The following is a 23,703-nucleotide window of genomic DNA, read 5'->3' as shown; positions in this document are numbered from 1 at the left end:
CTTGCTGCCAATTCATTGTGTGGTAGTATCAATGCCCATTGAAGCTAATGGTAGTGGGGTCATTTCTGACAGCTCCCACAGCTGGGCCCTTACCTCTGTTAGCGCCTTCTGATACCCCCGAACTTCTTGGGGATCATTGTGAGCCATGACTATGTTTTTATCTCTGCAACCCCCATTTCCTGCACATCTTGGGGCCTCTGAGGGAGACCATCAGTAAATCCAAGGAATGCAATTAGGTGTATGTTGAGAAGCCTGGGTTTAGGCTTTCCTCTTCTGTGGTGTCACACCTGTGGTGCTTGCATTGAATCTTGGGTATCTTTGCCCAAAGGCTCCTTCACTGACTTCATTGGGAAGGAGTTGACAGCTCCTAGGGCAGTGCCCTGCCCCCCAGCCAAAAGAAGGTGGCTTGATTTGTTGTGAGAAGCCCTTGAACCCATTCCATCTGGATGTGGTCCTTCTGAATAGTCCTTTCCTTTGGTTTTTACCCTTCTCAACATGATTGCTATGAGGAGAGGTTGTGCTTTTGGCCAAATAGGGCAAAGGCTGGGAGAAATGAAGAGAGGCAAACAAAACCTCCTCTGGCACAGGAAGATCTGAGCTCTGGGTGGGTTTCAATGGCTGTAGGAAGCAGGCCTGACATTTCTCATATTGCATGGAGAGTACTTTGTCTGACTCAGTAAGAAGTGGCCAAGAATTTTGCTGTACTTTCAAGCATGAGGGGCAGCATGGAGAATGTCACTTGGCTGGCCAAGTGTTAGATATTTTGAGGCATTTTAATTATTCACATGTCCCTGGTATCATAAGAAGCCTTTGGGGACCAGTGCCCATATTTTCACTTATGAGATGCACCCCATGAATGCTCCCCCTCAAATTCCTAAATGAGATGCTATACCATTGGTGGTTTTTTTTTTTTTTTTTTTTTTTTTTTTTTTTTTTTTTTTTTGGTTGGTTGGTTTTTGTTTGTTTGAGGGTAAAGAAGGGAGGACCTAAGAGATGGGGTTCTCTGGAATATTTCTAACCAAGACACCTATAAACTACAGCATATGGGGATTTTGCTTGCAGGTGATATCACAGTTTTTTGACCAAAAGGAGAATCCTGAAGCAGGGGATGAGGAAAGAGTGGATCCTGTAACTCCCGAGACATATTGAGGATGAGATGAAGGAGTTCTCTAGAGGCACGTGCTTTATGCTGTAGGTTGTAACCACAGGGTCAATGGAGGCTTAGTTAGGCGAATTAAATCACTGCCCTCCATTTAGAGGGATCCATTTGAAATTGTCCTGGGAACTACATGCACATCCCATTCACAGACCCACATAGCTGAAAGCATTTTGCAAGCTATAGTTCCCAGCACACAATAGAAAGTGACATCGCTGCTGTCCTTTGGTGGGAGAACACACAATTCATAGAGAAGCATTCACACAGTACAGGAGAATTCTCTTGGGCGTCTCGGCCTCTAGCTTGCTATGAAGCCAAGGATGACCTTGAATCCCTGATCCTCCTGCTTCCATGCTCCAAGCATTGGGTTTTATTTGGTGCTGTGATTTAAACCTCAGGCATAATGTATGCTCAGCAAACCCTCTGCACTGAGCTACTCTCCAAGGTGTAAAATAAAGAAAAAACCCTGCCCATTCAGAAAGTAATCTTGAATAAAATGGCATGTAGTTAAGAAAATAAATCATTAGAAATTCTTCCTTAAAGGTTGTCAATAACTGAATTTTAAATAACAAGCCATAGGCCGTGGGGTAACTTCTAATTTTGTTTTGAAATAACCACCTTGCTCTTACTATCCTGTTTTTCTTGACTTTTTAGGTCTGTGCTCAAGCATTTAGGGTCTTGTAGAAAGATCAGCATGTTTTTGGGAGAGCCATGTTAGAGACGTAGGGAGGTGCGGTTTCAAAGTGTGACATCCAAGTCCTTGCCTGCCTCTCACCAGGCTGAGAGAATGGGTCTCCTTCCTGGAATTCAAAGCTTTGTAAGCAGATGTTTCAAAGAAAAAGTGTGACATGTCAAAAAGCATATTAGAAACACAACAAAGAACTTTTTAATGCAGAGTTGTTGGTTGGCTGAGGCTTGCATGGAAACCCTAGGGTGCCCCTAGGAGGGTGGGAATGCAGCTTCCTGAGGGCAGCTGGGTAACTCTGTACTGCAAATCTGTGATTGTTCCTCCTCCACGGAGAAGACAATCTACTTCTAGGAATATATCCAATAAACTATTATGTCTGTGCAAAAGAAATAGCTGCAAGGATATGCTATTTATAACTGTAGCACTTAGAGCCACATAAATATCCAGTTACTGAAGACTGACTGGTGTATGTGTGTGTATGTGTGTGTGCATGCACATGTGTGTACAGCCATGTGTGTGTGTGCATGCATCTGTTCATCCATGTGTGTATGGAAGCCAGAGGTCAATAGCAGGTGACTTCCTGAGTTACTGTTCATATCTATCTATCTATCTATCTATCATCTATCTATCTATCTATCATCTATCTATCTATCTATCATCTATCTATCTTGCATCTATTATCTATCATCTATCATCTATTTATCTATCATCTATCTACCTATCATCTATCTATCTATCTATCATCTATCTATCCATCTACCATCTATCTATCTGTCATCTATCTATCTATCTGAGACAGAATCTCACTGAACCTGAGACTCGATGACTAGGCTATACTGGCAAATCAGCAAGGGCCAGGATCTTCCTGTCTGTGCCTAGTGGTGTTGTGGTCAGCTTTCCACATGAGTGCTGAGGGTTTGAACCCAGGTCCTCACGCTTGCATGGCAAGCACCTTAACAAATGTCCTCTGCCCCAGTTTGCTGTTTAAATAGTGACATATCTGTCTCATAGAATGCTGTATGGTTAGAATGATTTTAGAATTATATTTAATAATCTGAAAAGACGCCTATATGTTTTAATAAAATATATAGATGCCTATATTATTTTATAGTTTAAAAACAAGTATTATGGCATCTGGTTTGGTTTGATTTTGTTTCATAGACAGGCTCATATTCTGTTGCCCATGCTTGCTTGGGATTCACAATGTAGCCCAGGCTGGACTTGAACTTGGTGTTCTTATCTTTACCCCACTATTCCCCAAGTGCTGGATTATAAGCACAAACTGCTACATCCTATTTATTTTGCTTATAGGTTGACTTTTAATCATGGAATTTTACATATGTATATGCCCTTTTAAATAAAAGGACTGATGGCGGAGCCAGCGGGATGTCTCGCGGCTAAGGACACTTGCTGCAGGAGCCTGAAGACTGAATTGAATGGTGGAAGGTGGTGTGTGACCCTGTCCCTGCGCATGACATGCACACACACGGTGATAATAAAGGAATTACTTGGGGTGGGGGCTGCAAGAACAACCACAGAAAGTATTGCACTGTACTTGTAGCTGGCTGCCTGGGTTCTGAGGGAATTTTCGTCTTTGTACTCATGTGTTTAAATTTTTTTTCTACAATAAATGTGCCACTTACATAATAAGGAGAAAAGTTACTTTAAAACAACATCAACCTTTTGATGTGCATAAATTTAGATCCTGAGTTGAAAGTGCGTTGTAACTACGGGAGATCACGACGAACTGGGAAGGGGCGGGGCTGCTTCCAAGTCTCTCAATTTACCTGAGAAAAAAATATCTCAATCTGTCACATCCATCAATCTCTGAAAAAAAAATTTTTTTTTCCCTGAGAGAATCATGAAGCCAGTTTTACATGAGCTATTTCCTTGCATCCAGTGTTAAGACACTCACCAGATATGCTCATCTGCCTGGTTTTTTTTTTTAAAGTCCCTTTTCCAGAAATTGCCCTTTTCTTTCCAAACATTTTAGTGTAGGAGTTCTAATCAGAACACTGCTTCCACTTCAGCCGCAGCAGGCTCTCACTGTCTCCTAATAAAGGGGGGGGATCCTCCAGCACCCCAGCATCAGGTTCCTCCCACCCACTTGGCAGATACCTCCCACCTAGGAAGCCCCTCTCTCCTATTCCAGAGACAGAGCTGGGGGCTCTTAGGGCTCTCACCTCTCCTGATTGAAAAGTTAACTTGCTGTTCTAATACACTGCTTAGAGTGGAGGGATGGCCTGACTGATTCTATCCCCTTCCTGGGCTGCCGAGCGAGCGAGCAGGATGCCTGGTGTACTCCGCCTCGTACATCTGGTACATCTGCCGATTGAGGCAAATCTGGGGGAGGGGGCCCTCCTAATACCCCTCAGCAAAACAGCTACAAACACCATCCTACAACCCTTTTCCTTCTAGCCTGCTTACACAGATCTCTCCTCCTGGCTTCCTTGAGAGAGAAGAGTCCCTTTAGCTAACACACTATTATTTTCCAGGGACAAAATCTGTTTGCCAACAAGAGCTGCTGTTCCAATCCTGGTTTTCTCTCTCCTGCCTGTTTGTTCCTTCCCGGCACTGACCATTGGCTGCGCTCAGTTCTTTTTAAGCTGTGTCTTATTTTTTCCATGCAGCATGCTAAATCCTTGCTGTTTCTACAGTGTTGCTCAGCCCTTGGAGTAGCTTGCTTTGTCATAGTCAGTTTTCCTGGCTTAGTTCTCTCTGCTTAGCTCAGGCTAAAAAGCTGATCCATAGAGGGCTCTTTTTCCTTCCTTTTTTATTTTTATTTTTATTTTTTGTGGGAGGGGGTCTCAGAGGAAGATCCTTGACTTGGGAGAAGCACTGTCTTCTAAGTGGAACTGTGATTTGTTCTTGAGAAAGGAGCCTCGGCTGTCAGCAGCTATGTGTCCTCTGCAAAGTGATGGGCTCTTCCCAGGAGAGGGGCATGTCTGCTCCACGGGAGTGAGTCAGAAAAATGACAGCACAGAATGGAAAATTCCTTCCCTTCAAGAGCACCTTGGAGCATGCCTGTCCCGTCTCCAGCCAAGCCCTGGATCTGGTCCGGCACACCCCGTGCTCCTTGTGGGTGGCCATCACTCCGGCCTCTTAAAGATAGAACAATCTGAATTTTCTCCATTCAAATCTGTTGTGATTATACACTGAGAAGTATGTGCCAGCACAACCTTCAGTTCTGAGGACAAATCATTCAAGCTTTTATGGAGGGGAATTGAGCAAAAACTTCTAGGAGCATCGTGCTTTTATCCCAGAAATTCTATACTCGAACTTTCCCTGAAGACTCAATCCTAGAGTACAGAGCAAGATGCACACAAGTTTAATTCATTGTGGCATCATCTTTAGGAGCTCTATGTTAGAAACAGCCTAAATCCCCACCCAAAAAGACTCGTTGGACAAACTGTATAGCTTCATATGACCAAGTATGATGCTACTGTAGAAATGAGCGTGAGAAAGGGGTCACCAAATGGAGCTGATTTCCAGGGTTGAGCCGAAGAAGCAAGGTGGGAAAGAGAGTGTGCAGCTGCTGTTGTAACAGAACTGAGTCAGAAGGTGGTAACTCAAAAGATGGCTCAGTGGTAAAAGCACCCTGCTGGCAAGCCTTAATGACCTGAATTCCATCCCCAGGACCTACAGTAGAAGACGAGAATTGAGTCCTGCAAGTTGTCCCTCTGACCTCCATATGCCCACCGTGGCATATGCATGCACACACATAAGCAAACAAACAAATGTTAAAAACACTTCTTAGATATGTATATCTTCACTCCCCATCCCCCGGGTATAACTAGTAAAAATGACTACTTCCAGAGCAGGCAGGACACAGACTAAGACTTTCCCTAGTGTCCCTTTTGACTTGCAGGTATTTTGAATACACACACACACACACACACACACACACACACGAAAGAGAGAGAGAGAGCGAGAGCGAGAGAGAGAGAGAGAGAGCGAGAGAGAGAGAGAGAGAGAGAGAGAGAGAGAGAGAGAGCCTAGCACATGCAGTAACTTGGTTACATCTTGGACCACAGTGCCAGCTGTGAAAGTCTGGGGACATCAGGAGCATTTGTGCATAGGCAGGTGTAGCGGACCACTGTGACTATGTACAGGGACAAACTTATTCTTAGGAGCTGTAGGCCTGGGGTGGAGGTGTTTAGGGGTAAAGACTTGGGAGTCTTGTTCACTATCACATAACTCAGAGGAAATAAAGAATGGAGAAAGATGGAACCCAAATATGCAAGGGGCTGCCATCTTTTGAGTCTGTAGTAAGAACACTCAAGAGTTCAATGTCTTTCAGTTTATATGTTTAATACCTCAGTCCCTCCATCCATCCTTCCCTCCCTTCCCTTCCTTCCTTCCTGAAATGGGCTCATTTACCCTATGCAAGTGTTTTCTGATGAGCTAATACCCCCAGACTTTTTTATTTATTTATTTTTTATTTTTTGCAGGGGCCACTTTTATTTTGAGACAGGGTTTCTCTAAGTTATCCAGGCTGGCCTTGACCCTGCTTGTAGCCCACTCAGTCCTTGATGCAGTTTTTTGACATGCCCCCTTCAGTTCCTGGTGTAGTTGCGATTACAGGTCTATACCACTATGACTATCCTATTTAAAAGTTTTCCTTATAAAACCTGGAGAAGCTTAGCATGCTGATATATTTCTATAATCCAAGCATATAGGAATCTCAAGTTTGAAACCAGACTGAATTACACAGTTGAAACCTTGCAGCAAAAATAAACCAATAGGAGCCAGTAAGACAGCTCAGTAGGTAAAGGGGGCTTGGTGCCAAGCCTGATGTCTTTAGTTTGATCCCTGAGACATATATGGTGGAAGGTAAGAGCTGATTCCTGCAATCTGTCCTCTGACTAACACACACACACACACACACACACACACACACACACACACACACACACACACACTAACTATAATAAAAAATTAACAAAAAGTCAGGGAAGGGCAAGGAGTGTGGTTCAGTCGGTTTCATTCCTTCACTTCAAAAATGAAAGCTGGGGTTAGAGGTATGAATAGAGAAATGGCACCTTTGATGTAGAAGCCACACTGCCAGTCAAGCAGTATGCACTGCCATGCAGAGGGTGCAGAGATGAGGGGTGAGGAGCCAAACTCAGGAGTACCAGTGGGTACTGGTGGGTACCAGTGCTCACTGGAACACAGGGCCCACAAAGCAGGGCTGCTTGCCTTCCCTTTGGTTCTCTGCTAAGTCAGCAGTGCAGTACAAAGCCTCCCACGGTGGACGCTCACCGTGAACATCTGGGTCAAGCATCTCAGAGCTGAGCCTCCCCATCTGGCTTCTGAGCAGTTCATCTCCACGGCCTCTTAGTTGACGATTAGGAGCAGTTCTTATTGCTTTTCTACATTCAGACGTCGGGCAGCTCCAGTCGGTTTGTACCTAATCTATAATGTCTCTCCACAGTGCTCTTTCAGGTATCAGAGCTTTGTTTCTGACGTTCCAGTTTGTTCAATGAAATCAATGATGTCTTGCTTTTTTTTTTTTTTTTTTTTTTTTTTTTTCTTTACTCGTGAAGCTGGTTTGTAGTCTGGCAAATAATCTTCTCATGTCTTTTTCTGGTTGCGAGTTTTGGATGTTTATGTTTTTCTGACAGGTTTGTAAACACAGCGTGTTGTGCTGTTTCCATGAATATTTTACATACATTTTCAACATGACCCACTTTCTCTAAAGGAACTAGCTTCTAAGAAAACTCCGTGAATCAAGAGAGCAAAGGAAGCCAGGTAAGGTGGCCCATGGCTGTTTGGCCAGCACTTGGGATGCTGAGGCAAGAACATCACAATTTCAAGGCCAGCCTGAGTTACAGAGTCAATTTCAATTTAGCCTGAGCTGTACAGCAAGGCCTTGTCTCAGACAGACAGACAGACAGACAGACAGACAGACAGATAGACAAAAACATAATAAAAGAAAAGGCATCGATAGGAGTTGGTTGGTATGTGCTGAACGTAGGCTGAGGTCCAGTTATGTAGTGTCAATTCTTCATCACCCCCACTCCTCCTGAGGGAGAAGACTGGAGAGAAGGGCACCTCATGGGTCTTGTGGTCCAGCCCTTGCCTCTGTGCTGGCAAGGCAGCTGACTGGCAGAGACATCTGTTGAGTCATCACAGGTCCAGTGACAAGATTAGGGAAAAACTACCAGAGCCAGTGTGATCCACAGCTGTTATCAAGCCTAGACCTCCTTTGTCTGTTCAGACTTTTTTGGTTTTTTTTTTCATGACTATGTGATTAAGTCAACATGTTTCAGAGAAACATGAAAGGGGCCAGCAGCTGACAAATTTACATTGCCAGCAGCTCTGGGGTGAAGTTATTATTAACCAAATGTCGGTTGTGAAGCCCCAGCAGGTCAGGCTTCAGGCTGTGGTGAACCTCAGAAGAGCCCAAGAGTCATATTCTGAGAGCAGTTGATGGTTCTCCCAGGCCCTTCTGGAAAGGTCTCTAAAGACTTCACTTTGTTAGCTGGGTATGGTGGCAGATGCCTTCAATCCCAGCACTCTGGAGGCAGAGGCAGGTAGATCTCTGAGTTCAAGGCCAGCCCCAGTTCTAAGACAGTCTACATAGAGCAACCATGTCTTGAAAAACAAAAACAAACAAACCAAAAAAAAAAAAAAAAAAAAAAAAAAAAAAAAAAAAGAAAAGAAAAAGAAAAAAGAAAAAGAAAAAGAATTTTGCTTTGTGGCCACTCCTCCCAGTGTCCTGGCAAATGCTTTTTGAAAAAATAATTGGATCAGTTACATATTTGAACTTATCTGCTTCTGTTTTCTTTGTTCAAGAATCACCTTAGCAAGTTATGGGAGTGAAAGGACATCTTTAAGAACCTGATAATGCTTTTTTTAATTTTTATTTTATTTTAAGGAGGCAGAGTTCAGTACGGGTATGTCTTGAGTCAGGTTCCTGTGAGATCCAGATTCCAGAGACTCACTAAGGCAGAGCTTCCAGAAGCCTATGAGGTGCTGAAGCAGGCACAGAGGGAAAGAAGCTTTGCATGGATGCCATCTTGAAGTCCTGGTCTTAGCTGCTCCCAGGAAAGCACCGACTACCTCTCAGGGTTCATCCCAACCTGCTTTGAAGGTGTGGACTGTGGACAGCAAGCTAATCCCTGTCTAAGGGAGTTGAGGACAGTCAACTGCAGGGATCCCCTTGACAGGACCAGGAAGAAGTAGAGCTCTGAGAGATATAGTGGCCAGCATCATTTGTTTATTAAGAATCACCTTCTATTTCTAATTTCTAGAAAATACTACCAAAGTACTGTTTATTGGTCACCATAAAAACAGCACAGAAAATTTCATTTATTCTCTTCATTGGCTTCTGTGGGCCACAAACCTAGTTGTTCAGACTCTCACAAGCTTATGGGCAAGCTGCTGGCTAGATCTTCAGGCTCCTCTTCCAAGTTCATGTGCCTGCCATTGGCAGGAAGTCTCTTCCACCTCAGCCTTCCTCACCACCAACCAGGCCCTTTCCTGGGCTGCCATGGGAACACACACACACACACACACACACAAACACACACACACACACACACGCACTGCCTTACAGAGTTAGCCAGGGTTGATATCTTTCAGGTCTTGCTGTTATTAGAAGAATCACTAAGCTCTATCTAGTCTTATGGTCAGCTGCTCTTGGGTGTGAATACGAGACTGGGATGCCCTTGTGCCAAGCTGAGGTGGGTTTCTGCATGATTCTTTAGTTTTTGCTAGAAAGGTAATGAAGGCAACCAGTGGGGACACTCCAAGGAGCAGGCTGTCTCTCTAACCTGCTTAGGAGAGTTGTGAGCTGAGTTGGGTATGCCAGGCCCCTCCTATGGTCCCTTGAAAACCAGCCACCTGCTATTTGATGGTCTGTCTTGAGTGGAACACAATCTCATTTCTTTTTCTCATACATAACTAGCTCTCTCCGGGCCAGGGCAAGGCAAGCTTTCCAGCACCCACGTGACCTTGCAACCTGGCAAGAACTTGAATCCTGGCACGGTCATTAAACTCAGCCAAAATAGAGCATGTTATTATTCTACACCGCAGAGTCAAGGTCTTAATTTAGAGGTTTGACAAATGCATGACGGGCAATGTCGGGGATCCAGGACTGACAGCACCAATTACTCCAGTCAGAGAGAAAAAAAGAAATAGGAAGAGGTCGTATTCCCTCTCGGGGCGCAGTGTGCAAGCTGAACTCTGGAACCACCAGGATGCCTCAGGCGGTTGTTACTCCTTTTGCTCTCTATGGCATGCTCCCAAATCGCTAACAGAGGGCAGCAATCCCAAGACATTGGTCAAAGGTGAACTAAGTCTCCCATGGGTCCTTATGCTACAAGAAGGATGTCTCACTTGGTGAGTTGTAGTCGAGGAACAAGGGACTCTGAGTGTCAGTGTTCCATGGGTCTCTCATCACAAGCTGGGGGCACAAGCTAGAAACGTAGCTCCTTGTCTACACTTCTTCAAGAGGAGAAGGCTGGAGGAAAAGGGAAGATGATCTGGTTCCTATATGTAGCCCAGAGGCCTGGTGCAGCACAGGAAGAGGACCCAAGTCCTCCAAGGTGTGAGCTACGAAGCCTTGAAGGGCCTCAGCAGGGCTCCAGGGGAGGTGAGGAGGTAAGAGAGTGGGGCTAAAGCCTCAAGTTTGTTTGCCTCGTGATATGGGCAGGTCTTTAAAAATATGGCTAGTAGCTGGTCATGGTGGTGCACACATCTTTAATTCAAGGCAGAGGCAGGTGTATGTTTATGAGTTCATGGCCAGCCTGGTTTACACCAAGCAAGATTGCATAGTTGGACCCTATCTTGAGGCATAAACAAAATCAACAGCAAGAAGGGTTGACAAGATGGCGTAGTTAGGTGCTTGCTGAGCAAGCATGCGGACTTGAGTTCAATCCTCCAGACCCCTAAAAAAGTTGGGTGTGCCAGATCTACCTAGAAGACTAGTTCAGAGTGGTGGGTGGGGACACAGTGACAGAAGGGTTCCTGGAATCTGGCTGAGTTATTAAGCTTCAGTTTACTGAGAGACAATGGAGGGACATTAAGGAAGACACCCGAAATTAATGTCTGTCCTACATATGTCCTGAATCCTTAGCTACGTACTGACTTTAAACCTATCCTGAGCTACATAAGACCCTGTTAAAAAGTCAAGTTGACAATAAAAACAGCCAGAGTAACACCAACAAGGGCCAGAAATGTGCTTATCATTTCCAGAGTTATGAAACATATGTAAGAGCCACAGCATTTGACGAGACAGAGAAATCTAGGTTATTCTGGCTTCAGGACTTCATTATTGAGTGTGCACTGCAATATGGGTAGACCCTTGACTAGAACATTCTTTTATCCATCCCTCTGCACATTGATAATATTTTCAAAGTCATAAACTTTCTCCATCAGTGGGGTTCACCTGCTTTTTGTTTGTTGTTTTGTTGTTGTTTGCTTGGTTTTTTTTGTGGGTTTGGGGTTTTTGTTTGGTTTTTGTTTTTTTGTATAACTTTCCCTGGAATTTCCATTCTCAATCTAGACAGACAAAAAGCAATGGGTTCTCTGAATATGGGACTCGTGTTTAGCCATCTACTCTTCCCTCTCACAAGACCATTTCTACTGGAAAATGCTTTCAGCTGTTCTCCCCCCGCCCCCCATGTCCTGGAACTCCAGGCTGGCCTTGAACTCTGTGAGATTGTGAGAGATCCACCTGGCTCTGCCTCCTGAGTGCTGGCATTAAAGGCGTATACCACCATGTCCAACTATCTATTCTGTTCTCTGAGCCTGCCATCTTCTTGTTGCAAAGTGTTGAATCAGTGATCAATTGCATTGAACAATTTGCCTTTGACCAGGGACTAGTGTACTGAATCTGATGGTGTTCAAATAGCTTTGATTTGAGCTTTCCAACTAAAATGATAAAAAATTAAAGCCAGAGAAGGGTTGACACACACCCTTTCCTTTAAACTGAAAGATACTTAACTGTTGATATTGGCATGAACATCTTTATGAAAGTTTAAGATGTAGGATTGAGTCCTTTGTATCCCTGTAACCTGCTGAGGGCCATCTGCCCAAGGCTGGAGAAAAAGACTCCAGTTTTGGTTCTGGGTTTGCCCCAAGGTATGTGGAGTTTCCTTCATGTGTATGTGTATGTGGTGGTTAATGTTGGTTGCCTTCTTGACAGAACCTAAAATCTCCTGGTAGACAACCCTCTGGTCATGTCCATGAAGCATTATCTAGATTTGGTTAGTTGGGGTAGGAAGACTCTCCCCTGTGGGCAGAACCATTCCTTAGGCTGAGTCCTGTCCTAAAAACAAACAAAAATAAAAAGATAAACAAACAAAACTAGAAAGTGAGCTGAACCCACTCATTCATGTCTTTACTCCCTGACTGCAAACACCATATGAGCGGTCTGTCCCAAGCTCCTGCCTCTATGCCTTCCCCATGGACTGTACCCCCTCTGCTGCGGCCAAAGAAAACACTTCCTTAAGATGCTTTTGTCTGGTACTTGAACACAGCCATAAGGAAAGCTGCTTTGCTCACATTGAGATCTTGTGTTTTCAATAATTATTTGGAGGCTTTGCACTTGGAGCAGGATGCCTTGTTGCGTCCAGAATCTTTTTAACTGTTACAAGGACAGATTTGTTACTTCTGGAATCTTCTCTGAGCAAAGCTGTAGTCTGCTTTTCTTTTGTGAAAGGTTGGTTGTCTCATGGAGCCCTGGCAGTCCTAGATCTCCATCTGCATGTAGATCAGGCTGGCCTCAAACTCACAGAGATCCACCTGTCTTTGCCTCCCAAGTGCTGGGATTAAAGGTGAGCGCTACCACTGCCCAGCTTGCTTTTGGCCTCTGAGTCACTATGCAGTCCAGGATTACCTTGATCTCTTGCTCCTTCTCCTGCCTCTGGAGTGCCGGGGTTACAGGGTTGCTTTAGCATTCCCATTTTATACAGTATTTACCACAGAGCTTCTGTCCAGCCTGTGTAATTCTTACTACATGGCAAAGGGAATGAATAGACTGTGTCTTCTAGAAATTTCCATTAGAGGAGTAGCAGTTCTCAGCCCCTGTCTGTTCACTGACCACACCTGGCTTAAGGTACAGACAGCCAGAAAGACCCATTCACCTCCAGGGTCATACCTGAGAGAGAGGTACTTGATCTTCTGAAGCTTATATCTCTAAGGCCTGTGGAAAAGAGCAAGCATGTCTCTTCAACATCAGGAAGAGAGGAAAAAAAAAGAGAAAATTCTGCAAAGAAGACACAGCTGTCAAAAGTATATGAAATTAGCACCATAAGCTGCGGAATGTAAGTCACAGACAGTGTAAAAATAGACGTTCATAGGTGAAACCCACCCGCCCTTTAGTCTTCACAGTTGAGGGTCTGGGAATCTTCTGGTGCTTTGCTAGAGGTCTACAAAAAGGGGCATCCCATGTGGGGAACTCGGTTGGCTTCCATGTGGACACATAGTACGGAGAAGACTGATTTGTATGTCCTAGCAGGCAAATGGTCATCATCTCAGTTGGCAGTGGAAGTGACCTATAAGGCATAGATGGCAAGTCCTCTGTGCTGGATAGTTTATGTCAACCTGACACAAGCTAAAGTCATCTAAGAGGAGAGAACCTCAATTAAGAAAAGGCCTCCATAAGATCTGGCTGTAGGCAAAACTGTAGGCTTTTTCTTAGTGATTGATGGGGAAGGACCCAGGCTATTGTGGGTGATGCCATCCCTGGGCTGGTGGTTATGGGCACCGTAAGAAAGCAGGCATCAGGGATTCGTGACCTGGGCAGCTTCTCTGAAAAAAAACTGTGCCGTTTGCTTTTCTTTTTCTAAGGTTTTGTTTTTTTCCAGATCAGCTTTAGGATGTGGCATGTAACCCAGTTCCCTGAGCTGTGAGTTCTGGCCCAGAATGACCGATAAACAAACAACAATTTTAAAAGCTTTCAAAATTTAAACCTAATTAAAAAAAAAAAAAAGACCTCAAACTTTTTACTATGGAGATTTTCAAACACACTCAAGAAGACAGGAAAGTATGAGGAATGTCTCAAACACGCACCCCAGGCCCCCGCAGACCTGCTCAGGGCCTGTGCTTTATCTCCACTCCTCCCACTGCTTCCTCAGCATGCAGTATTTTGGAGCAACTGTTGGACATCATCTTGTTCCATTTGAAATATTTCAGGGTGTCTCTCCAAAAGATGCAAAGACTTACACATGGCTGAAAAAAATAACTGTCATATCATGAGAGTGTCCGAGGAAATAAACAACCATTTCTTAGCATCTTGAAATATTTGACCCGTGTCCAGAATTGCTTGTCTTTTAACCCTTGACACTCCATCCCTTATCCCCACTCCTGACAGTCTCCCTAACCCCCCATCCCTGGTCCATAGTGTATTGGCTGAAAAAGGAATCTTTTATTTTTTTTTTTTAAAAATCAGTTAATTGCAATCAGTTAATACGACTTCTTAAGTCTCTCCGGGCTTGTTTACACTTTCGTTGTGTTTTATTTTAAGAAACTTTGTTACTGTAAGACTCTCTTGTAGCAACAACTGGAGCAAGCACTGATGAACAAGCTGCCGCCAGAGTAACTGTTTGTGCCGTTTGTGTGTTTCCATGGAAACGGTTTCCAATATGGAACCTGGTCCTTGTCCAGCTTCAGAAATTCAGAAATTCAGACTCACAGTGCCACACTTGACTCCTTAGTGGCGCTAGAAAATGCACAGCAGTGGCTCTGTTTGAGATGGATCAGTGGATGGTAATCAAGGGACTTGACTCCACCTAGTTAAGTTACACAAGCAATAAGCCATGGCTGGAAGCTGGCAGGAACGGGAGAGCCTCTGGTGGTGTAGCTGCCCATAGCTTGCATGGGGCACTCCAACGATGCAGTTTTGTGAGCTGTTGCCCATGCTGGAACAGGACTTGCTGTGATGCTTTTACCTGTCACTCATGTGTTCTTGCTAGTAACTCCTGACTCATGCTCCTGTAAGTAACCTCAGTGAACTCACTGGATCACCACACTGGACTCAGCAGAATCGTTTCTTTGATCTACCTTTGCCCTCTGTATCCACAGTGAATAGAAATATACTCTCTTGGAAAAGTCACACAACACCGATTCTAATAATGATGTGTTATAATCAGCTCAACAAATAAAGTTCCATTCCAATATCTCCCTGTAAGGAGCAGTGTTCTGCCTCATCTGTGCTTCCTTCCAGCCACCTCACCGAGCATCATTGTAACTCAGTACATGGAAGAGTACTTGATACATTGGCTGAACAACCTGGTGGATAGGTACTGATTGTGAGGAAGTGATGCAAGCCTCTTATCAGCACCACCCAAGCTTTTCAGAGACTAAAGGCCTGTGGTTCTTACAGCCATTTTGAAGACCCCAGTCCTCTAATCAATCTGCAGCCTGGAGTCCCTCCTGTCCCTACCTCAATCTGTAGCTTTTTACTTCGTGCATGTTTTCTCTAGTGTTCCCGTGTGTGAGATCCAAACCCTAACAAATGACACTAGATATACCAAGGGTTGCCTGGCTCTCCCTGACTTTTTTTTTCTTTCAAGATTTATTTCTTGAAATATCTGTGTATTGGTATGGATATATGTCATACATGTGTGGATCCCTGCAGACGCAAGAACGGGATCAGATCCCCTGGAACTGAAGTTACAGGTATTGATGAGCCACTGTTTGTGGCTGCTTGAAACTGAACCATCTCTTTACCACCAAGCCATCTCTTTAGCCCCTCTCCTAGGGGCTTGCAGACCCAGGTCCTGCTGATAATGTGGGGATGGCCCATTAATCTTCTCCCTTGTTCCTTTACCTAATCAGCATAGAGGTAGATACCTGACCCAAAGGTGGGAAAAAGTTCACAAGAGAGGTAAGGGGGAAGGGCCCCAGAGAAACTGACCAGGTGTTTCTGGTTCCTGATGAGATAGGCTTCATTTCTTAGACTTTGATCCTTTGAGATCTTTCTATAATTACTTGAGTGAGTTTGAATGGGTTTCTGATCTTTGCCATCAAAGCACCCCGTGGCAGGGAATGAACAAAGATGTCTGCCGTGGCTATATTGATTCAGCATTGACATCAAGGGCTTACTTGCCTGTGCTAAATGTTAGGAAAAACGAGAGCCCCCGAAGAGTCCCAAAATACAGGAGAAATTAGACAGTATTCACAGAGGGTAAGATTCAGAGAATAGAAAACCTAAAGGGACTGTACTGGCTGGTTCTGTGTCAACGTGGTACAATCTAGAGTCATCACAGAGAAAGGAGCTTCAGTTGAGGAAATGCCTCCACGAGATCCAGCTATTGGACAAATTCTCAACCAGTGGTCCGTTGAGGAGGACCCAGCCCATTGTCAGTGCTGCCATTCCTGAGCTGCTAGTTCTAGGTTCTATAAAGAAAGCTGACTGAGCAAGCCAGGGGAAGCAAGCCAGTAAGCAGCACCCCTCCATGGCCTCTGCATCAGCTCCTGCCTCCAGGTTCCTGCCCTGTCTTCCTTTGGTGATGAACAACCATGTGGAACTGTAGACTAAATAAACCCTCTCCTTTCCAACTTGCTTTTGGTCAAGGTGTTTTGTCACAGCAATAGCAACCAAAACTAAGACAGTGACATAAAAAAAAATAGAATAAGCAAATCTGTCAGTGTCGTGGAACACCAGGTAAATGTGCAAGAGTTTGTCACTTCTCCCCATCTGACCAAGATAACTGTATTTTTATGCACTACCAATGTGTTTTGTTCATCAATAAATAATTTAAAAACAGACATAGAAAATACTAGCATAAAAATAAGATTTTTTTTTTAAAGCAAGAAAATAGCTAGGGACAAATTTAATTAAAATATGTATAAATCCAGGCTGGGGAGATGGCTCAGTGGGTAAAACACCTTCCATGCAAGCTCAAGGACCTGAGTTCAGGTCCCTAGAGTCCATGTAAAGCCAGACACAGTTATGCACTTCTGTGATCCCAGTGTTTCCATGGAGATGTGGGATGCAGAGACAAGAGAATCCTTACAAGCTTGCTGTAAGCCATCACTGTAAGCCAGTAAGCAGGCCAGCTAGCCCAGCTTACATAGTGGTGAACAAGAGACTCTGCTTTAAACATGGTAGAAGTGGAGGATACCCCAGGTGGTTCTCTAATCTCCACAGGAACACGGTAGTACACACACCTACAGTCACACACATGAATACACATAAACTCCAGAACACACATACATATATGAACAACACATACAAGAATTTAAAATATGTATAAAATACACCCTAGACCTACAAATCATACTGGCTTAGTTTTTAAAGCATCTAAACTAAATAAGTTGGGATATATTCATGAACTGAACAATTTAAAGCGTCAAGGATCCCCAAATTTATCTGGAAGAATAATGCAATTTCAACTGCATATTTTTGAGAGTAGCAATTGACATCCTGATTCTCAAATTTATATGGGAACACAAAACTTAAAATAGTCAGGCCTGTCTTTAAAAAGAATGGTGTAGGAGGGCTCACAAAGCTACAGAACTGAAGACAGTGTGGTTCTGGCATAAGGGCAGTCAGCGAGACCAATGAGAAGTCTAGAGACAAACCCACCCGTGTGCACACAGTGTGCGTGTGCACACAGTGTGGAGCTTTTCTTTTAAACATCAACAAACTGGTCATAGTGGCTCACACCTGCAATCCCAGAACTTAGGAGGCTGAAGCAGGAATGTCATGAGTTCAAGGTCAAGCTAGACGGTGTAGTGGATTCAAGGCCAGACCCCTGTCTCAAAAATAAAATAAAATAAAATAAAATAAAATAAAATAATAAAAAAGAAAGAGACAGGATATCATTCACTGACGGGAGCTGAAGGTGTTCACGTAAATGGTACTAAAGCAGCTGGGTGGCCATATGGACCGAGAGACAGAGATGCAGAACTTGAGGTATGAAGGGCTATGGAAGCTAGGTATTTGATAAACAGCAAACACAACGGTGAGTCATAAGAGAACACCACTGCTAAGTTAATGTCAGCAAAATTTAAAATGTATGCTTCTTGTAATGCAGGAAAATGATGATACCTGGGTAGACATGTTTGCAGTGGACATCTTGGGACAAGAACATTCTGATTTACTTTGGATTTTTTATTTTTTGAGCCAGGTCTCACTCTGTACTCAGACTGTCTTAGAACTCACTACATAGGCTAAAGTGGCCTTGAATTCATGGTGATCCTCCTGCCTCTGTGTTCCGAGTCCTGGGATTACAGGCATGATTACCATGCTTGGCTTGGCCAAGGATTTTTTTTTTTAATTTGACAAATAAAGAACTACAAATATAAAAATAAATACACAAGCAATGGGCAAATGACCCGAACAAGGCACCACTCAAAAGAAAGTCAGTGGAGAACCAGTAAATTCATAGAAACACACTCAACCTCATGGTCAGCACGGAGATATAAATTAGAGCAGTACCGAGAAACCTCGATGTTTTAGAATGAAAGCCAGTGCACAGAGGCAGAAAATCGGATTTGGCATGAAACCACTCCTTTCCCAATAGCCTTTGCAAATGGAAGTGTCACACAATGTAAACCACTGAGCCAATGAGTATCCAATGAGGTGCAAGTAGTGTCAGTGGGTCAGCCTTCAAGGAATCCACTTAGAAAGAAAGGCAGCGAGTTAACACGAACCACTCACCCCTCCCATTTCCCTCCTGAACTGTAGCTGTGACGTCTGGAGCTCTGGCAGCCATCTTAACAGATGACAGAGTGGGATGCTAGGAGTAACTTAGGTCCCTGAAGGCACAAAAAAACCTCTGTCATGATCTTCAGAGTTCTTTTACACAGGAGCCAAATAGGCACCCATTGTGATGAACTGGGTCATGTGGGTTTTTTTGTTTGTTTGTTTGTTTGTTTTTGTTTTTTGTTACAAGTACTACTGTGCTAAATAGCTTTATGTCAACTTGACAAAAAGGTCATTTGAGAGGAGGGAACCTCAATTAAGAAAATCTGCCCATGGGATCTGGCTGCAGGCAAGCCTGCAGGGCATTAATTAGTGATCAATGGGGGAGAGCCCAGCCCATTGTGAATGGTGCCGTTCCCTGGGCTGGTGGTCCTGAGTTCTGTAAGAAATCTCATATGGGAAAACCATATGAGAAAGCTGGTAAGCAGTCATCCCTCCATGGCCTCTGATCAGCTCCTGCCTCCCAGTTTTTGCCCTGCTTGAGTTCCTGTCTTGCCTTCCTTTGATGATGAAGAGTGAGTGATCTGGAAGCATGAGCCAAATGAACCCTTCCCTCTGCAACTTGCGTAGTCATAGTGTTTCATCTCAGCAATAGAAACTCTGTCTAAAATTCTGACTTCTGGGCCTAGGGGCAGGCTCCTTAGGTTCCAAAGATGGCCCCTGGAGCTTGGAGGGCAGAGCTAAAATCAGTTCTAACTAATAGACTATCCAAATACCCAACAAACAAGAGCCCAGTGAACACATTGAAATCCCATCACACAGTATAGCTGGCTGTTCCATACCTGTGTAGAAATCTATTTAGAACACAGGAGTTTGTGATAAATGAATAGACAACCAAAAATTGAATAGTAAGATTTGTCTTATGGAGGGAAAACAAGCATAACATGCACAGGAAAAAGACCCAGCACATGTGCAATTTATTAACACCTCTCTAGGGTAGTGGCACCGTAGTCTTCCTTTTCTATTCCTCGGTGTACATAACATCCCCAAATTCCTATATTGTGGGAGAATAGATAGTTTTTACAAAAGGAAATTGTGGATTGAAAAAACACAAGCCATCAAGTTGCTGTAAGAGAAGTAAAACCAAGCAGCTGTGAGCATAGCTTGGGCCACAGTGTTCATCTAGCACGGAGAAGCCCTGGATTTGTTCCCCAGAACACATGAGCCAGATGTGGTGGTGCACATCTGGAATCTCAGCACTAGAGAGATAGAGACAGGAGGATCAAGACTTCCAGGTCATGGTTCAGCCGGTAAAAGCTGTAAATGTAACTTTTGTTCTCCTGTTGCAATTGTCTCCGAGGCTTACTGCCCCAGTCTAACCTAGGCTTAGTCCTGGAAGCTGTAGCCTCTGTACAATCTCATCTAGGCCTAGAATGTTCTCAGCCTCTGAGACTTCCTGCTGAATAAACTCACCCCTCCTAGTTCTTTCTGAGCTCTGGCTGGCTGATTCAACTCAGCTCTTTGGCTCAAACTCTTCTCCAAGCTGACTGGATCAGTCTGGCTTCTCTCGGCCTCTCCTGTATTGCTCTGCTTGGCCTCAGACTAACCCTAGCAATCCGTTCTAACCTTCTGGCTCCTTCTCATTCTCTGGCTCACCTGTGTCTAGCCTGTTCTCTTTTTAACCTGTCTCTGTACAACTCTCGTGGTAAAACTGCCTGCCTGCTTCTTTCTGCACTGCTCTCTAAAGTAGCTTCCTTTCCTCTCTCTTCTCCTGAGAGTTGGGCACATCCTATTTTACTAAATCTTTCTCTGATTCGTCACTCTGTCTGCCACATAAATTAGACGTCACTTTTGAACATAAGTGCTTCCTTCTACTAACTAACTTTACCTCCTTTGTTTGGGATTAAAGGTATGGACTAAGGGTGAGTCTGTAATCCAGCTAGAGGGATTAAAGTTGTGTGCTCAGGGCTGAGCCATACCACAACTAGAAATATGTTTTTCCAGTAAGCAGCACAATTTCAGGGTTCACAGTGTGATCAAATATCCTTCAACCAAAAGTGTTTGCTTGCCTTGCAAGGAAGATAACTTGAGTTCAATCCCTGGAACCCACAGTGGAGGAACAAAGTTCTGAAAATTAATTACACCCAAGCTGATGCATGGGCAGGCACATGTACACTTGGTTGCGATCAAGTGAGCGTGCGCACACACACACACACACACACACACACACACACCCCTCTAGCTATATAATGAGGCCAGCCTCAAATCAAAACAAAAGGACTAAATGACAAGCAACATCCTGTAGCTCTGAGAAGACTTGGTGGTATGAGTCCCTGCTAAGCCCTTTAGTCCCGAACCCTTCTGGGCTTACATGGCTCACCTGGCTTCCTGGGCTCCTGTGTCCCTCTGTGCTGGTGTTCTTCTGGGAGGCAATCTACCCTGGGGCAGATTGAAGGCCAATAGTTCATTTACAGATTTCCCCATTTCTGTCAAATCTGTGGCATTTAAAAAATGGAGCAAGTTAGAAAATATGGATCTCAGGCAAATCTACTACTGACAGTTCTGTCATCCTGAGAAGAAGGCAGAGTGGGGGTGACTCCTCTCACTCCCCAAAGGGATATTTGCTATACCTTGTGCTGTATTTGATGACCTGGGGTGTCACTGCAGTGGAGCTTATAACTATGATACCAGCGACTTCATATATATATATATATATATATATATATATATATATATATATATATACACACACACACACACACACACACACACACAAACACAGAGGGCAGAGGAGGAGAGGAAGGGAGACAAGGGGGGAGGGGAAGGTATTAAGCTCACGTGCAAGCCTGGCTAATGTTTACGGGATCACAAAGCTTTCAAAGTGAGCTCACTCCAGTGGGCAGTGAGGCAGCTGCTGCCATGGGTTTCACAAGGGGCATGTGTTCCACAGAGGAAATAGAGGGGGTGGGGGAGTCCTGTGCCTTTACGCTCCAATCTGAGCGTGGTGAACCCAGAGTATGTGCTGTCTTCTGTCCTTAGGACACAGATCAGAGAAATCTGGTGGCCAGGGCCATGTTATCTGCTCCTAGTCCCCTCCCCCACCTGTGCAGTGAAGCAGACACGGGGTTCCCTATGGACCCTGGGTCAGGGAACCTCAGGTGGCTGTGTGTAGTTAACTCCAGTGAGGAGTGAGGAGTCAGGTTAACCACCAACCTGTATCTAAAGAGACTGACTTATCTCTGTGGGCTGAGCACCAGTGGCAGGGTTGGTGACAGGGAAGGAGGTGACCCTGCTCTTATCTCCATTTGTGCCCCCAGGTTTGCCTCAGGGAAGCTCTTCTGATCCACTTGTTTCCTTCTCTACCCTTATCTTGAACACAACTCTGTGCCACCCTCAGGATTTTGATGGGATGTTCCCAGAGGCTCACATGTTAAAACCTTTGTCTCCAGTTGGTGGCACTATTGGGAGCTGATGGACGCAGGTGGAGGTGGGCCTGGGGAAGAAGCCAGTATTGGGCAATCTCCTCAGGATATAGCTTATCTTTTCTTAGACCCTCCCTCTCTCCCCTCTTTCTCTGACACCCTCTCTTCACTCTCCTTCACAGGATTCTACCACCATCTAGATACCCAGCCTCATCTCTGGCCAAAATCACAGGATCCCAGTGACCCTGGACTGAACTTTCCTGCAGCTATGAGCCCAAACATACTTTTCTTCCTTCCAGTTGATCTATCTTGAGTATTTTATCACAATGGAGAGCAGATGAATGTACCTACCTTTTCTCCCACCATGGAAAGACCTCTGTGGCCCCATATCTGGTAGCTACATGTAGTTTTCTATGTATGGCCACCCTGCTCTGGCCAATAGGAAAGCCACTATCCACATGAAGCCCAATATCCATGAAGCATACTTGAGATATGGGTTAGGTATGGTTGTAGAAATAGATTTTCCATTTCATTCAGCTTAATTTAAACCCAAACGTGCAAACAGAGCGGCGGTTTGATGATTGGGAAACTTCTAAGAATATTTGGAACAATATGAGTATGTAAATTTACTTTTTTGACTGTACATTTTATGAGATCTAAATCCAGATCAAGTATTTACTTCCAGTGATAATTTAGCAAGTTAATACAAAGGGCTGCGCTACAAAACACTCAACAAGTTTCAAAGACAGTGTGCGCAAAGGACCTGAAGCAGCTCGCTGGAACTCACTCTGCAGACCAGGCTGGCCTCAAACTCAGAAATCCACCTTTGTCCTTCTGCCTAGTCCTGGGGTTACAGATGTGTGTGAAGGTGTGTGTGTATGTGTGTGTACAGGATATATATATATATATATATATATATATATATATATATATATATAGGTATAGGTATAATGTTTTAATATTTTGGAAGTGTTATTATATTTAATAAGACACACTATGACAATAAACTATTCATTTCTTTGCCATTAAAAATCTTTTAGATTTATTTATTTCACTTTATGTGTATGCGTATTTGGCTTGCATGTACGTATGTATGCACACCACATGGATGTCTGGTGCCCACAAAGGTCAGAAAAGGCTGCCATGTTTCATGTATCTAGAGTTATGGATGGTTGTAACCTACCATGTAGATGCAGGGAACTGAACCCTGATCTCTGCAAGAGCCAGTGCTCTTTTTTTTTTTTTTTTTTTAGAATTTATTTATTTATTTTGTGTAAGTACACTATAGCTGTCTTCAGACACCCATATGAGGGCATCAGATCTCATTATGGACGGTTGTGAGCCACCATGTGGTTGCTGGGATTTGAACTCATGACCTCTGGAAGAGCACAGTCAGTGCTCTTAACAACTGAGCCATCTCACCAGCCCAAGCCAGTGCTCTTAACCACTGAGCCATCTCTCTAGTCCCTCTTTGTACTTTTAAAAATGTGAGCACTGGAAGATAGAAAATGACCTATGTGATGGATATGTGTTATGTTTTCATTAGGCTGCACAGTTCTTGTGTGTGTGCATGTACTTGTGTGTATGCACATCTGTATATTTTAATTTTATGTGTATTGGGAGTAGTTTGGCTTCAGGCTGCAAAGTACCCAATACCGAGTTTAATGACTATTTCGGAATAGTCATCAAAGCCTCTGGTCCGGAAGCTGAGTTGCACCTCTAACACGCTAGGGATAGCACACTTTCTGAGGATAGTTGTCGTGCCCAGGCTTTGGGAAGCTATCCCGCATTCTGTAATCCCAGCATGCTCCCTTCTCAGCCCTGTGGTCTGCCT

General features: G+C 44.1%; 1 protein-coding gene across 1 annotated transcript in view; it reads right to left on the bottom strand.

The window, feature by feature from the left end:
• The window catches only part of Ngef (neuronal guanine nucleotide exchange factor), an 89,354-nt gene that overhangs the window by 39,403 nt on the left and 26,248 nt on the right, over positions 1–23,703 (bottom strand). Inside the window, exon 3 of the mRNA XM_076914855.1 lies at positions 20,828–20,942. Within this exon, the coding sequence (XP_076770970.1) occupies positions 20,828–20,942 (115 nt within the window). The remainder of the gene's footprint in view (positions 1–20,827; positions 20,943–23,703) is intronic.

Source organism: Arvicanthis niloticus, chromosome 17, assembly GCF_011762505.2.
Source record: "Arvicanthis niloticus isolate mArvNil1 chromosome 17, mArvNil1.pat.X, whole genome shotgun sequence".
NCBI classification, from domain to species: domain Eukaryota; kingdom Metazoa; phylum Chordata; class Mammalia; order Rodentia; family Muridae; genus Arvicanthis; species Arvicanthis niloticus.
The sequence above is the reverse complement of the archived record's forward strand: the minus strand, read 5'-3'. Positions and strand labels throughout refer to the sequence as shown.